The sequence below is a fragment of the Falco rusticolus genome, chromosome 7 (assembly GCF_015220075.1).
Source record: "Falco rusticolus isolate bFalRus1 chromosome 7, bFalRus1.pri, whole genome shotgun sequence".
Lineage (NCBI taxonomy): Eukaryota > Metazoa > Chordata > Aves > Falconiformes > Falconidae > Falco > Falco rusticolus.
In genome coordinates this window covers 17,374,944-17,388,494 of record NC_051193.1, presented here as the reverse complement: position 1 = coordinate 17,388,494, position 13,551 = coordinate 17,374,944, and the positions used below count along the sequence as shown (strand labels likewise).

General features: G+C 36.9%; 1 protein-coding gene across 3 annotated transcripts in view; it reads left to right on the top strand.

Moving 5' to 3' along the window:
• WDR72 (WD repeat domain 72) overlaps positions 1–13,551 on the top strand; it is a 128,993-nt gene that overhangs the window by 69,596 nt on the left and 45,846 nt on the right. For all 3 annotated transcript variants that reach the window (XM_037395936.1, XM_037395935.1, XM_037395937.1), the window contains 2 exons: positions 4,381–4,472; positions 7,623–7,705. In XM_037395936.1, the coding sequence (XP_037251833.1) occupies positions 4,381–4,472; positions 7,623–7,705 (175 nt within the window). The remainder of the gene's footprint in view (positions 1–4,380; positions 4,473–7,622; positions 7,706–13,551) is intronic.

The window sequence follows — 13,551 nt, the reverse complement described above, 5'->3', positions numbered from 1 at the left end:
AAATTTATTGACTAAATGCTTTTTTCAGCATTATAGGAAAAATAGCATGTGCAATGTTACTTGACCAAGCCAAATAGAACATACTAATCAGGCAATGCATATTGTCTACAGACTTTTGTTGTTCAGCAAACCTAGGTTGGTCTGTATTTAGCATTTTAGGGACAATTAACTTCAGTGTTGGTGATGCTATGGCCCTGAGGCAAGAAGGGGAACAAAGAATATTGATCCTGATGCTGCAAATACCTGTGCATCTTCCACAAAGCTCTAAGCATTCAGCATATCTCAAGAGATATGCACAATCCTGCAGGTCAAACACGTTTCTCAGTTACTTTTACTGCTAATCACATTGCTTACTGGTCCGTATTTGACACAAGCTTTTATATTAAAGGTTGTTTTCAGGATTCCAGCTTGAACATGAAGTCCTTTCGATGCAAGACAGGACTTTATGCTTGCATTGTGTCTTACAGTACTCTGTTGGAAAGACACTGTGTAATTGAAGTTAGTCATCATACCAGTATTGAACTTTTTTCCCAGACATACACATCCTGCTTTTGGAATATATCTCCCATAAAGTTATAAGTATTAAAGTTGTTGCAAGAAAAAATGCACATTTTTTTTTTTAAACTGTACTACAAATTTTTATTCAGGAAATGTAAAGCCATAAAAGCTAGCATCTCTTGTAGAACTATATATTTTTTTGTGCAAAAGATGGGAAAAAATTGCCATAAATTTTCATCACAAAAAGGCTATGAATTTTATTCAAAGACTCTGAAATGTTTTATTTGGGATTATGCCATGTTTTGGTTTAGATTGCCTTTTTTTCCAGAGCTGAAGACTATACTTATTTATAGATGTCTTGTAGCTAAGTTTTAGTTTGATGCCATTTGTGATGTTTTAACATGGGCTGCTGCCTCCTAATGGCCTCATTTGGATAAAAGCAGTTGAGCTGTATTGGTTCTCTTCTTGAATCTTTTTGTTTGTTTATGGGGTTTGGTGTTTTTTTTTGTTGTGGGTTTTAGTTTTGCTTTTTTTCCCAGAGCTCCATAGTTTCCTCTTGAGTTCTTAAGCAGCCACTGCTAGCGCTATGGGTCTGTACAGAGACAGCACACAGTTCTTCTTCCTGCACACACTTGCCTGCTTCTGAGGGTGTACTTTCTTCATCCTGCATCTCTTACACATTCAGAAAATAAACAGACAAATAGCTGCAATTTTTATGTTATTGAAGGTTAAATTGTTCTTTCATAGGGAACTTGATCAGAACTAGACTGTATTTGCTGTGTTTTATCAACACAGACTTCAGGTTTTAGTCACCTGGACATTTTCCTCTCTGCTGCGCTGGACAGGACATGGTTTTTTTTCTCATTATGGCTCTGTCCCGTAATAGCACAGAGTTTATCTTTTCCCCTACCCTCCAAGAACTGTTTCAGAACTTCAGACGTGTCAGTCATAATTAACTTTATTTTTTTCCCAATAAATAAAGGTAAGAGCAGTTGAGATATGTGAACAATTTTGTGCTGTTTTCTAACCTCTGTAAAACTGCATATGTCCCTCTGCAGTCAAGAACCATCATTTTCACATAGAATCAAAGTTGTGTGGGCAGAAACAACAAGCCAGCATTACTGTGTTAGCATTAGTGGGAGAAGTGGATTAAAGCCATGGGAAAGAATTTCAGTGCTTCAGACACTTAAAAAAATAAAATACTGATCTTTTTATTACGTGATGTTTAGTACGTGTTGTACTTTCACGTGATAATATCATCGTGTCTGAGTATTAAGGCACGGTTTTGCTATCTGAAATTGCTATCTGAATGTATCCATACTTTCTGTATTGCCTCAAAACCAGTTATGTGTATGCAAAGTTATCTCCCTCTCTCCACCTAGGGAAAAAGCTCAGTTTCCTGTGAAATTCCCTGTACTTCTTCCCCAGTAATAAGCGTAGCATGAATAGGACTTGACCTGTTTGCCGCTATCTTAGGATTCAGCCATTTCACCTCTTCCTTTTGCAAGTAATTGGGGTCAGAATCAACTGTCGTGATCTGTGTTTATTCATTAACTCTTTTAATATGATTTATATATCTTTTTCACCACTTATTCTTTATTCAGGCTTTTCTTTCTTATGATGAGCTGTTAAAATAATGTACTTCTGCCTAATTAAAAGTTTGGAAGAAACCAAACAAATGTTTTGTCTGGTTTGCCTTCTAAATGAACAGTATGTAGCCAGATGTCTTGGGGCAGTTGGTTTAGCTAAAACTACTGCATGCTCAAGGAAAAAAACTACGTATTGAATTCTAATTCATCAGAGCATTCATGGAAGGAGTTAGTAAGACAGGTTTCACAGCTGGTAAGTGTCCTAGTCTCCTAAGTATTACTGCAGTACAGATAGCTCTTACTAATTCAGTTACTAATATGAAAGAGAAAATGCATTCTGATCTCCTCTCAGTAGCTTATTTGTCAGCAAAGCCATGAATGTTTCTCCATTTTGTGAAAGCTTACTTTCTATTAGTACAGTGGTACAAACTCCAAAGCTTTTAAACTTTTTAAATTTAAAACAGGAGAAAGAATATCTGAACAGATTATCCAGTGACTACAACACTTGCTTAATATGTATGGGGCTGACGTTCATATTCTGCCTACTTCGTTGGAGAATGGGCAGTGGCACAGTGTCTAGCTACTGGTTTAATAATTTTGCAGTTCCAGCTTTCTTCTGTTAATGCTGGCCCACTTTGCATGCAGCAATGAAATATTCATTGGGCTGTAAGGACAATCATTTTAGTGTCAGTCAGCTATGGCCTTGATCTGAGGAATGTGATGGTAAAGTTTAAATTGCTGCTCTTTGGCATATCCAATGATTTTGCTGTTACAAGAGAGTGAAAGGAATTTCTTTATTGTTAAATAAAATATATACATCGAATATGGAGAGTCAGAACTGGAAAAATGCATTTGTTCAATTCATAGACTATTGGGTATTTTTGGATGAGTCTAATATTCTCATTTTGGGCAGAAATTCTGTCTTTGTCACTATATATATTGTTCTACTTAAACCATGAGTTTGACAGATCATCATTTCCCAATGAAAAATATTTGATTGAAAAACTCTTGACTAGTTGCTATCACAAGTTTTCAGCTCATGGTTTGATAACTCAGTAAGTTTCAGGTTATAGTATTTCTGTGAACTATTAGCTATTTGATTGGATAAATAGACTCTGGAATGTGAAAACAGTGAACAGCGAATTACATTCTTGCAGCACACCTTATCAAACCAGTACTACTCTGTTTTTTCTGGGTTGTTTGTTTCTTTTTAAAGAAAGAAAAATCAATATTTTTTAACATAATTTGAACATCTCAACAAAAACATGTTCATAATCCAAAAAAAAAATCAAGTATGAAAAACATGGCTTTGGAAAAACTTGGACCTGAGTCTTTAAGCGGTTGTTTGTAAATGTGTTTGTACATCTGCTGAGGTTTTCACAACTTGACCCAGACTGTGAAAATCAAGGAACCTGCAGTAAAATGTGTCAGATTATAAAGTGGGACAGAAACAGGAAGAAGCTAGTAAGAAAAGATCTTCAAAGAATTTGTTTTCTCCTGCCATTTGAGATTCGGATCTGTAACTTAGAGCTCTCAAGCTGTAAGCTTTCAGAGATTTAGTATTGCAAGGCTTTTGAATGTTGTTACTTACTGTTGTTTGTAGTGAATTTGAAAGGTGAAATATATTATTTTTAAATGACAACTAAATATAGTCTGTTCAGGGTCACTACAGGAATGTATTTAAAAGAAACAGTTTAAACTAGTGGACGGGTTTGGAGAGGTTTTTCACTTCCTTTCCCCTCTATCCATATCTTTTGTCTTCAAGGGTTAGGTTGCCGAGTTCATCCATGACAAAGTACTGAAAAGCAGTAGATACACACACTAACTAGCCTCCTAAATTGTAACAGTCTACTGAAATCCCAAGTATTGCAATAATAATCTAAATTATTTACCACCATGGAATAATGGAAGCCTATAAAATAAAGCTGCGAGTTTCCCTTGAACTTTTTTCCAACATAATAGAAAACACAGCAAAAGTCCTTTGTGAAAATGTTTTGATTCAGTTCTTCGTCTGTGTCTTTGTTTATTTAATACAATGTAAAAGTAAACTATAGTAAGTTTTGAGCCAAATGTAAAGTCCCTGCATATAGATGGTACTTTTCAGTATTTGTGTACCTATGAATGTTTCAATACCAAGTTGTGGGCAAAAGAATGCAAGTGACTTTTGAAGAGAAGCTAAATTGTAGTTGATAGCAATTGATAGTAGAGTACCTACCTTAAAAAAACCTACCTTAAGACATAAGATTTTTGTAAGTACGTTCAGATTTTGTTTAATAATTTCATATCCTTTTAGTCCACAGAAACCAGAACCTCTATATGACAAGTGGCGAAATGTAGAAGCAGGAACACCTTCATTTCCCAGTTTTTATGGCGAGTTATCAAGCAGTAAGTATATGGAGGAGTGGCAATATTAGCTTCTAAATATTATTTTTTGCATGCTAAAATGCATCATTTAATTTCAATAATGAAAAAAAAAATCCCTATATTCTCTAGCTTTGAGCAGGTCCACTTTGCAAATACAGAATCTGGATTATTCTGTTGTTTTCTTTTGTGAATATCACAAAAGCATGTAAACAAAATGTTGATTATTACATAACACTGAAATCAAGGATATTTTTTCTGTGACAGCAATACATTGATCTGAGTTTCTAAACATGTTTTCTAGCAATCTGAAAAACAGAAATTTACTAAGACAAATACTGTTGCCTCCCCCCTCCCCTATCTCCCTCATCACCATTACATGCCTGTGCGATGATATATACGGCCCTTCAAGCAAACTGTTGCCTTAGTAATACAAGAGTCTTCTTGACTGTTCAATAATGCCCTTAGACTTTTGGCTTGGGGAAAGAATAAAGTAATCTTTTCACGTTAATGTCCCACAGGCAATTGTTCACCAGTCTTGGCTTTGCAAGCCAGTCTGAGTTTATGTTTACAGTATGTAAGTAACCAAAGAATGTTTAAATAAAACCCGGAACAGAATACAGCTCTTTGTCAGTATGCGTTAACTAACAAATATAGTGTTCCTGTTATAGGCTAGATCCTGTCTAGACTGATCACACAAATGCTTTCAAGTCAAGTCTTGACCCTCTGCTATGTAAATAGCCTTCATGTCCCTATCTAAAATCAGGTTTTAGTGTACCTTTTCTTCTGTTGCTCATATTCACCATAACTGTGGAATGGCTTGTTGGAAGAAAGATGGAACATAAGGTCAGGTGACAATAGAAAATAAGTAGGTGAAGGGTGGGGAAATGGTGTAGAGGTAACTAAAGTATTTGTGGACATAAAAATAGCTTTACTGAGTGACCTAAAACTTCTGAGGTAATGTAACTTGTATCCCGTATCTCCTATTTGCAAATTAAAATCTTCCGTAGGAATTGCAGCGCTCTCAGATGTTTTAGGAATGACCAGTTCTTTAGCATCGAGGACATACTGGACAGTAGAACAGGCAATGCTAAAACTTGATTCTGCTGATGTTTCTGGACTTTCTGTACATATTTACATGTGTGCAAAGAGATGGGAACAAAACCAAATTTAAATAGGAGGTTTTAATGCTTTTTTGCATACAGAGACATGAAACTTAAGTACTGCAACAGAGGACAAGGATAAATGATAGGTACCATGTTGGCTGTACTGTTCTTCATCAGCGGGCACACTTGCTGAAAGACTGTTTTGTGTTTAAACCAGAGTTAGCCTCAGGTTGGTTCTTGAATCAGTAAGAACTATAAAAGCTATTAATTCACATTGGCGTTGCTTGACTCTTTCCTCGCATCCAAGATTTTGGTGACCTGGTTCTGTCCCACAGGGGAAACTCAACTGTAAACTCAGTAGGTTCATACTAAAGAAATTAGTTGTAAATTGTGGGGTGTAGGTTTGAAATAATAACATTGAGGTTCGACACAGCAAAGTTTCCAAAATGGGAGAGAAAAGAAAACAGCATAATTCTTCCTGATATATAAAGAAATCACATAAAACTCAAATTAAAACATGAGAAATGGAGAGGTTAATCTTTGACTGATCAGTTCTGTGTCTCTTATTTTGTCATCCCTTTTTATGTTTTCGTATTAGCCTTTACATTTTGTATTATGGTAACATGCCATGTCAGCTGACAGAGATAGAAAATAAAACATTTGCTTTTATCTCATCTTTCTGTAAAATTATATTAAATGCTCTAGTTTTCTTTTTTCCTTTTTCATTCTTTTTTTATCATACCTGTGTGTATGTTTCTACATATGTTTATATATTATATCAGATACTGACAAAGTTAATACAGTCATTTACTGAATAGCATACTGCTCCCATTCAGACTACATTAGCGTACCTGTAGAGGAATGAAGCTGGGTTAATTAGCATTGATAATATACAGCTGTGGGTTGGCTTCAGGGGTAGCGGGTTGGCTGATGTAGACAAGGTGCAGCTGTGGCTGGTTCTGTTAAGAGGTTGGGCAGCCAAGGAAGAGAGAGGAGGAAGAGGCAGAGAGAGCGCGTGAGTGCCCTGGATGAGGAGAGACTAGGAGAAGGCAGCAGAAGGAGTAGCATGAAGAGTATGCTGGTATGAGATAGTAAAAGACCTTGTTGTAGCCAGCTAGTTTGGAGAGTGCTGTGACACGTACCCTCTTCACTTTGCAAGATGTAGGTACTTATGTGGTTTTTTTCAGACCTCAGTCCTCGCTGCAGGAATCCAACATTTAATCAAATGACAGCATTGTGTGATCGGGATGCTTCTGAGCCTTAGTGTTACTGCAGCACTGACAGCTGCTATTTACAATTCAGTTTCTGCTTCTTGAGACATACAGTACTGGCAATCAGAGATTCTTGTGTGGATTCAAAGGATCGTACAATCAATTTACCCAACGTATGTGTCTGGCAACAAACATTGTATTAAAGTATTGAGCTGTCACACTTGTTTGTCAAAGTCCAAATGAAGAACTGGACTAAAACAGTACAGCTGCCAGTTCAAAGTATGCCTTGCTGTGACAATAATCTGAAATTCAGGATGGATAGTAACAAAACTCACATGCAAATCCATAAATTTAACATCTTTCTTAACTGCGAGTGTAACTGGTGAGCCACCAGCTATGTGACATCTTGACCACAACTAGTATTGTTGCCCTGTATTAGAAAAGTAAATCAGAAGGAACTGTAACTACACAAAATGTTATTGAATATATTTTTACATAGACTGTACTACTATGTTTTAAAGGTAAAGAAACACTTACTGAAGTAGTTTTAGAATTTGTATCACAAAAATCCATCGTGAGGTAGTCCAAATCAAAAAGTATTTTCAATATCTTTAAAAAATTATTATGAAAACATACTCTGTGGTATATCAGACCTCTGTTCAAAAAAAAACCAAAAACCAAAACATCTTGATTTAGGATAAATGTTCAAACAATATATTGTCTGAACACTTTATGCATACTTTTTCAGATCTTTTCAGGTATGTTGCTGAAGTGAAAAACTGAAAATGTTAAATATCTTTCTATTTGCGTACTTCTGTGTATATTGTCAGTTCACAAATTATGTATGTGTTTTTCAGGTAAAAGTAGATATCATTCCCCAGACTCTGGGAGTGTTTCATTGCTGAAACTCATTTATTGTTGGAGTGACCAATCTATAAAGGTAGGAAATAGCCAGTGTCATTTGTTGCAAAGTTAATCCTTAAGTAACATTTGCTGTAACTTAATATTTGGAATTTGTATACTGACATAATAGTTATGGATTTATGGTGAAATTATTACATGAACTGTGCTGTTCAGATCTATGGGCAGCACATTATCATTTTGGTATGATATATGCTACTCATGAAACTCTTTTGCCTTAAAGTACATGTTTAGATGTGGGAAAGTAACGGTCCTACTAGTCTCGAATCTAGGTGATCTTGTTCATAGCATGCGTTTAAAAAAATATGTTTAAATTGTTTTAGTTACCTGTTCTCTAACAACCGGATGTAACTTGCATTACAAATGCCATTTTATGCTCCAGGAAAATAAAGGCCAAAATAAGGAAAGTGTCGCTATACCAATGTAGTATTATAGAAGAAACGGAAAATGCCTTCTTAAAGGGATAAATATTTAATCCCAAATCCTTGTTTATTAGAACACTCTTCAAGAATAACTTAGTTATGTATTCCCAGCTCAGATGAAGCTCATGCCTATTGTTAGTGAAGAATCTGATGTCTTGAGAAGTAAATTAACGTTTCTTGATAGTTGACCGGTAACTGTGAAATAGTCTGAACAGTGAAATCTAGAGACCATTTTTCATTTTGGAAACATGCATTTAGATAAAGTATTTGGTAGCTTGAGCGAATTAATGTTCAGGAATACGAAACTCAAGACAGTATACTAGGACCACAAGAGATTTTACGCCAGAAAAGGGAAGTGCCTGTTACAACTTTATGATACTTTTAAAATTGCATGCAACTCTCTGCTGCATCTCTAGTGCAAAGAGTATTTTCCAGACCGGAGGTGTGCAGGGGTACTGCAGTGATAGTCCCCTGTTCTGTTAGATAGCCAGTAATAGTTTCTGCAAATACTCACATTCAATTGAATTCAGAGTTTTATCTTGACCTTATCAATTTTTTGTATCCCCACTGTCTGCACATCTTCCATATCTTTTCAGCATTCTACTTCTCTCACAAACTATCCCTGTTGCTCTTAAAATAAGTTTTTTCCTTTTTTGAATCCTTTTAATAATAATAAAAATAAATGAATACAGGACCTCAGTTTCAATAGTTGCATTAGTCATGTGAAATCCATATAATGTCTTGCTGACCTGGTCAGCCACTGAAACTATGGAGTTCAATAGCCATGAAACTTGTATCTGTAGGGTCACTGACTATGTGGGATCTGTGTATTCATGTTTTCCGATTACTTTAGTGACTGATTAGTTTATACAATGATAATAGTCTTTACTACAGAAGGTTATTGGGCAGGAAAATAAGACATAGAATAAGCTACCTCACACTTTTTTCATCTGAGAAGTTTAAATTTAAGATGCTGAAATTGTCAGGTACTGCATATATCATGCTGTCAGTGCTTCCCAAATTTTAGCATTATTCAGACAGTAGCAATAAGCTTTGTTAATCTGCTTTGTAGTGCAGATTTTGGGTTGCTTGCAGCCAAACTGCTATAAACATTTCAACATTCAAAATTATGTCTGATGTTGGCAATAGATGTGGGTATTCAGCAATGAATGATTTATACAAAATTATTATTTTTGTTGATAGTAGGGTGGCTTTTTTAAACCTTCCTTTATACAAACACAGATTTATGGCCAATTTATTAATCCTGAGCAGCCTTACTAAGCACTCATGTACACTTACCCAAAACATCACTAGTTACCCTGCTTTTAAAAACTTTCCTTGTTGTTATCTTCAGTGGAGGATACTGGCTCTCGGACATGACCAAAAGGACTTGTCATTTATAGATTCCTCATCTCCTTACAATGCTGTAACAGCTTCTGTGCAAACAAGGAAACTGAAAAACCTGCTGCAAACGATTGATTGGGGGTTTACTGACTGAAAGTTGAAGGGTGGAGGGAGCTCTCTTTCTGTCTTAAATTTTAAAAATGCTTATATTTTTAAAATATTTTTAGGGTGTTTTTTCCCCAGATGATTTTAAACAAAAGGCCATCTTCATGCATTTTGCTGTTCTTTCATATAAGATATAGCTTGTTGTTGCCACATTCCCATCCCGCCCAGAAGTCACTTAAGTGTACTCATCTTTTCAGATAGATACAAAGAAAAAAAGCTTGCCCTGAAACTTTTATTATGAGGAAACAGTGTTTGCATTTCTGACCTTAATTGTCCTTACTCTATATTTAAAATAGTCTGTTCCTCGGTTAAAACAAAGACCTGTCACAGATTTATTTTTTTGTATAATAATAGTATATTATTGAAGCTTTATGGAACCTTTTTGGCTGAAAAAGTGAACATTAAAATGAAACTTCAAAAAAAAGTTATCAGACTAGTCAAACTGCAGTCCAATCAAAATATTTTGCCTGTTGTTGACTCTAGCAGATACAAGGATATTTTCTTCTACTGGAAGGATTTCTTTGATTCTTATTTCCTTGCTCTTCCTAGCTCCTTAGTCTTAAAATCATAGATGTTAAAATGCCTTCTCCCTATGTCTTTATTCAGGCATTTCAAGAGGAAGAGTACAATAGCAAATAATTTGCTTCCTTTTTTCCTGCTCTATGAAGTTAGTTCTTGTTAGGTTGACTTTCCTGAAGATTAAATTCCTTTATCTCTTCACAAAAATGATTATAGGACAGGGTAAGCTTCCTTCTGCAATGTATTTTAATTCCTGAGCTGGACAACCATTTGCAAAACAGAGTAAACAACCCTGTTTCCAGTGCCCCCCTTCCGTTTTCAGCGCTAATCTCGGCAAAGAAATTCAACACTAAACATGGCAGTGAGTTTTTCATTTAAACTTTAGTAGGTCGGTAGTTTCACTAACATCGTATTAAGCATACAGTCTTCACATCTGTGGTCAAGGATTTTAGTTACATGACATGTGGGCGATCTGTCATACAGGGTGCCCACTGATGGGACTTCAGCAGTTTGCCTTTCTGTTATGTACGGCAGGGTCAGGGCTCAGTGCCGTGACGTACTGTGGAGCTTTAGCCCAGCTGGTGCTAAGCCTCACACAGCCGCTTGCTCACTCCCCCCATGTCATGATGGGGGAGAGGATTGGAAGAGAAGTGAGAAATCTCATGGGTTGAGATAAAGGCAGTTGAATAGGTAAAGCAAAAGCCGCGCACACAAGCAAAGCAAAACAAGGAATTCATTCACCACTTCCCAGCAGCAGGCGGGTGTTCAGCCATCCCCAGGACAGCAACGCTCCATCATGGGTAACAGTTACCTGGGAAGACAAATGCCATCACTCTGGACACACACACACACACACCCTTGTTCTTCCCCCAGCTTTAAATGCTGAGCATGATGTCCCATGGTGTGGAATATCCTTTGGGTCAGCTGGGGTCAGCTGTCCTGGCTGTGTCCCCTCCCAGCTTCTTGTGCCCCCCAGGCTGCTTGCTGGTGGGGGTGTGAGAGGCAGAAAGGCCTTGGCTCTGTGTCGGCACTGCTCAGCAGGAACCGCAACAACACTGTGTCTAGCACAACCCAAAACACAGCCCCATACTAGCTACTGTGAAGAAAATTAACTCTGTCCCAGCCAAAACCAGCACACATACCTGTATAATTATCATTATACATTATCAGATCGATTACTTACACCTTCATAATCAGTAGGAGTTATACTTCCGTTCCTCCTAGTCCTGAGTTACCTGGACATCGAGTCAACTCTAACCTTGAAAGAGTCCTGTAATCTATTGCCAACATCAGACATAATTTTGAAAAGAGTCCCAAGTAATAAGACCCTGTTAGAACCTGGATGCATTAATTCAGGAGCTTCATCAGAAATACAGTTTATACAGCTTCAGCATACAACATTTAGGTCCTGATTCGAAAGTCCTCTACTGCCATCCTAATGTTGCAGTATTCCTTTTCTGTACAAGAAAATTTGTTTCCTCTATTATCAGCTAGCTATTTAGTAGTGTCCCCTTAGGAAAACTGTTGATGCCATATTTAGAACTCTGACATAATCATCTGCATTAGGAATATTTTAGCCTCCCTCTTTCACCAGCAGAAAAAGATACACACTGTGGAGGGACTGCTGAGATTTTGAGAGGAATAATGATATCAGGACTTCCTCATCTCTTTCTATTGATTCCTGCAGTGCACCTGTATTTTTTTTTTCACCTCAGTTACTTCATTTCTGTTAGTATCTAAAATAAGGCGGGATGAATCTGAGATACATTACAAAGGACTTTACTTTCAAAGAATAAACCACTTCATGTTAAGGCCATTGCAGAGACTAGTAGTAAGAAGCTAGTATCTTCTTTCCTGGTGCTCAACTTTACAGTAATTTCTCCAACAAGCTCTAAATGCATTTGTTTTTACAGCATTTGTGTCTACCTGAAGCCACCTGACTTCAGTATCAGTGTGTAGACAACTTTTCTGACAGTTACTGTCCAGATTTAGAGGAAAGCAGACTGAATAATAAAAGTCTGATGTTTTGTTCTGTATTTTTTTTGGTTCCTAATGCAACTGTGTTATGGAGGCACCTGGGAGGCAGTTTCTGCAAGGCTCAGCCCTGTAGAGGTTACGGCCTGAGCAATAACCAGGAATGATGTCTATTGACTTCTCTCCTTAGACCTACTCTTTATAAAGAGAATAGTAATCCTTCAAAGTAACTGATTACGTTATATCGCCTTTCTACACGTTGTATAGATGTAACAGTACAGTTTGCCTCAACTTTCCTTCCCTTGCCTTTTCAAATTGTTCTCTAGTATTGCTGCTGCATTGTCAATTATCTTTCACTCCTTAATATCTGCATTTATAGTTGGACATATGCTATTTATACTTCTCATGCATAAAAGAAGCATGATTTTTGTCGTATTTCACAATCCAGTCTATAAAACAGCTAGTATTTACAACAGTGGTTACAATTACGGGGAGGGGGGGGGGAAATGAACGTGTATGTTAGCAGGCAACAAGGTAGCAAACATGTATGTAATGCAGAAGGGCATTAAAGGAAAGTGTAAACTGAGAAAATGGAAGGTGCTCATGTAGATTTTTGTTAGAAACAGGCAAAGCTTTTGGAGACTTTTATACTTGGTGATAAAAATAGATGAGTTATATGAATTCTTGGGAAGATGCAGCGGGAGGATAAAACTGAATGTGAAAGTCAGCATTGTGGAAATGCAGATTCAACAAAATGATAGACAAGTATCATGCAGAGATGTACGGGTGCCTCTATAGTATCATGTGTTTATTTTGTTTTAAGATGTTAGAGGAAATTACATTACAAATTGTATCTGGCTGGCATGCACAGCAGTGGTATGGGTAATGAATATCTGATCCAGATTAGTGACAGGGTCTTAGCAGATCAGAACACCATGAAAAACACATACTGTTTGTAATTCTTTTGTGTACCCTGTAAGAGGTGGTTTGGCTTTTTTTTGGTCAAAAATTTTCCCAGGACAATGGAAACGTGTCTGTGTTTCTTTCTCTTTCTTAATTATTGTAGATATATTGTAAGAGTCTGCTGTAAAGTCAGGCTCTGTAATCCCCAAAGCTTAGGTTGTACGGATGTGAGGAATTGGTTTCCGCTGTAAAATAAAGTGCTATTTTAACAAGATGAAGGTTTGTGCTGTGTTAAAGCACATAGGGCTGAGTTCACTTGCTGTGAACTCTTACGCTGTGGACCTGACTATGGTATACTTGGCTGCGATAAAGGATTTTGTCACAAAGGACACCTACAGCCTTTGTTCTGCTTAATGATTTGAATTTACAAGGGCAGCTAGAAATGTGATTGAGGACAGCCTGCGAATTCACTGTACTTGATTAGTGGGATGAAGCTGTCTCTCTTACAGGCAGTCTGAGAAAGCCTGCATACATCAAC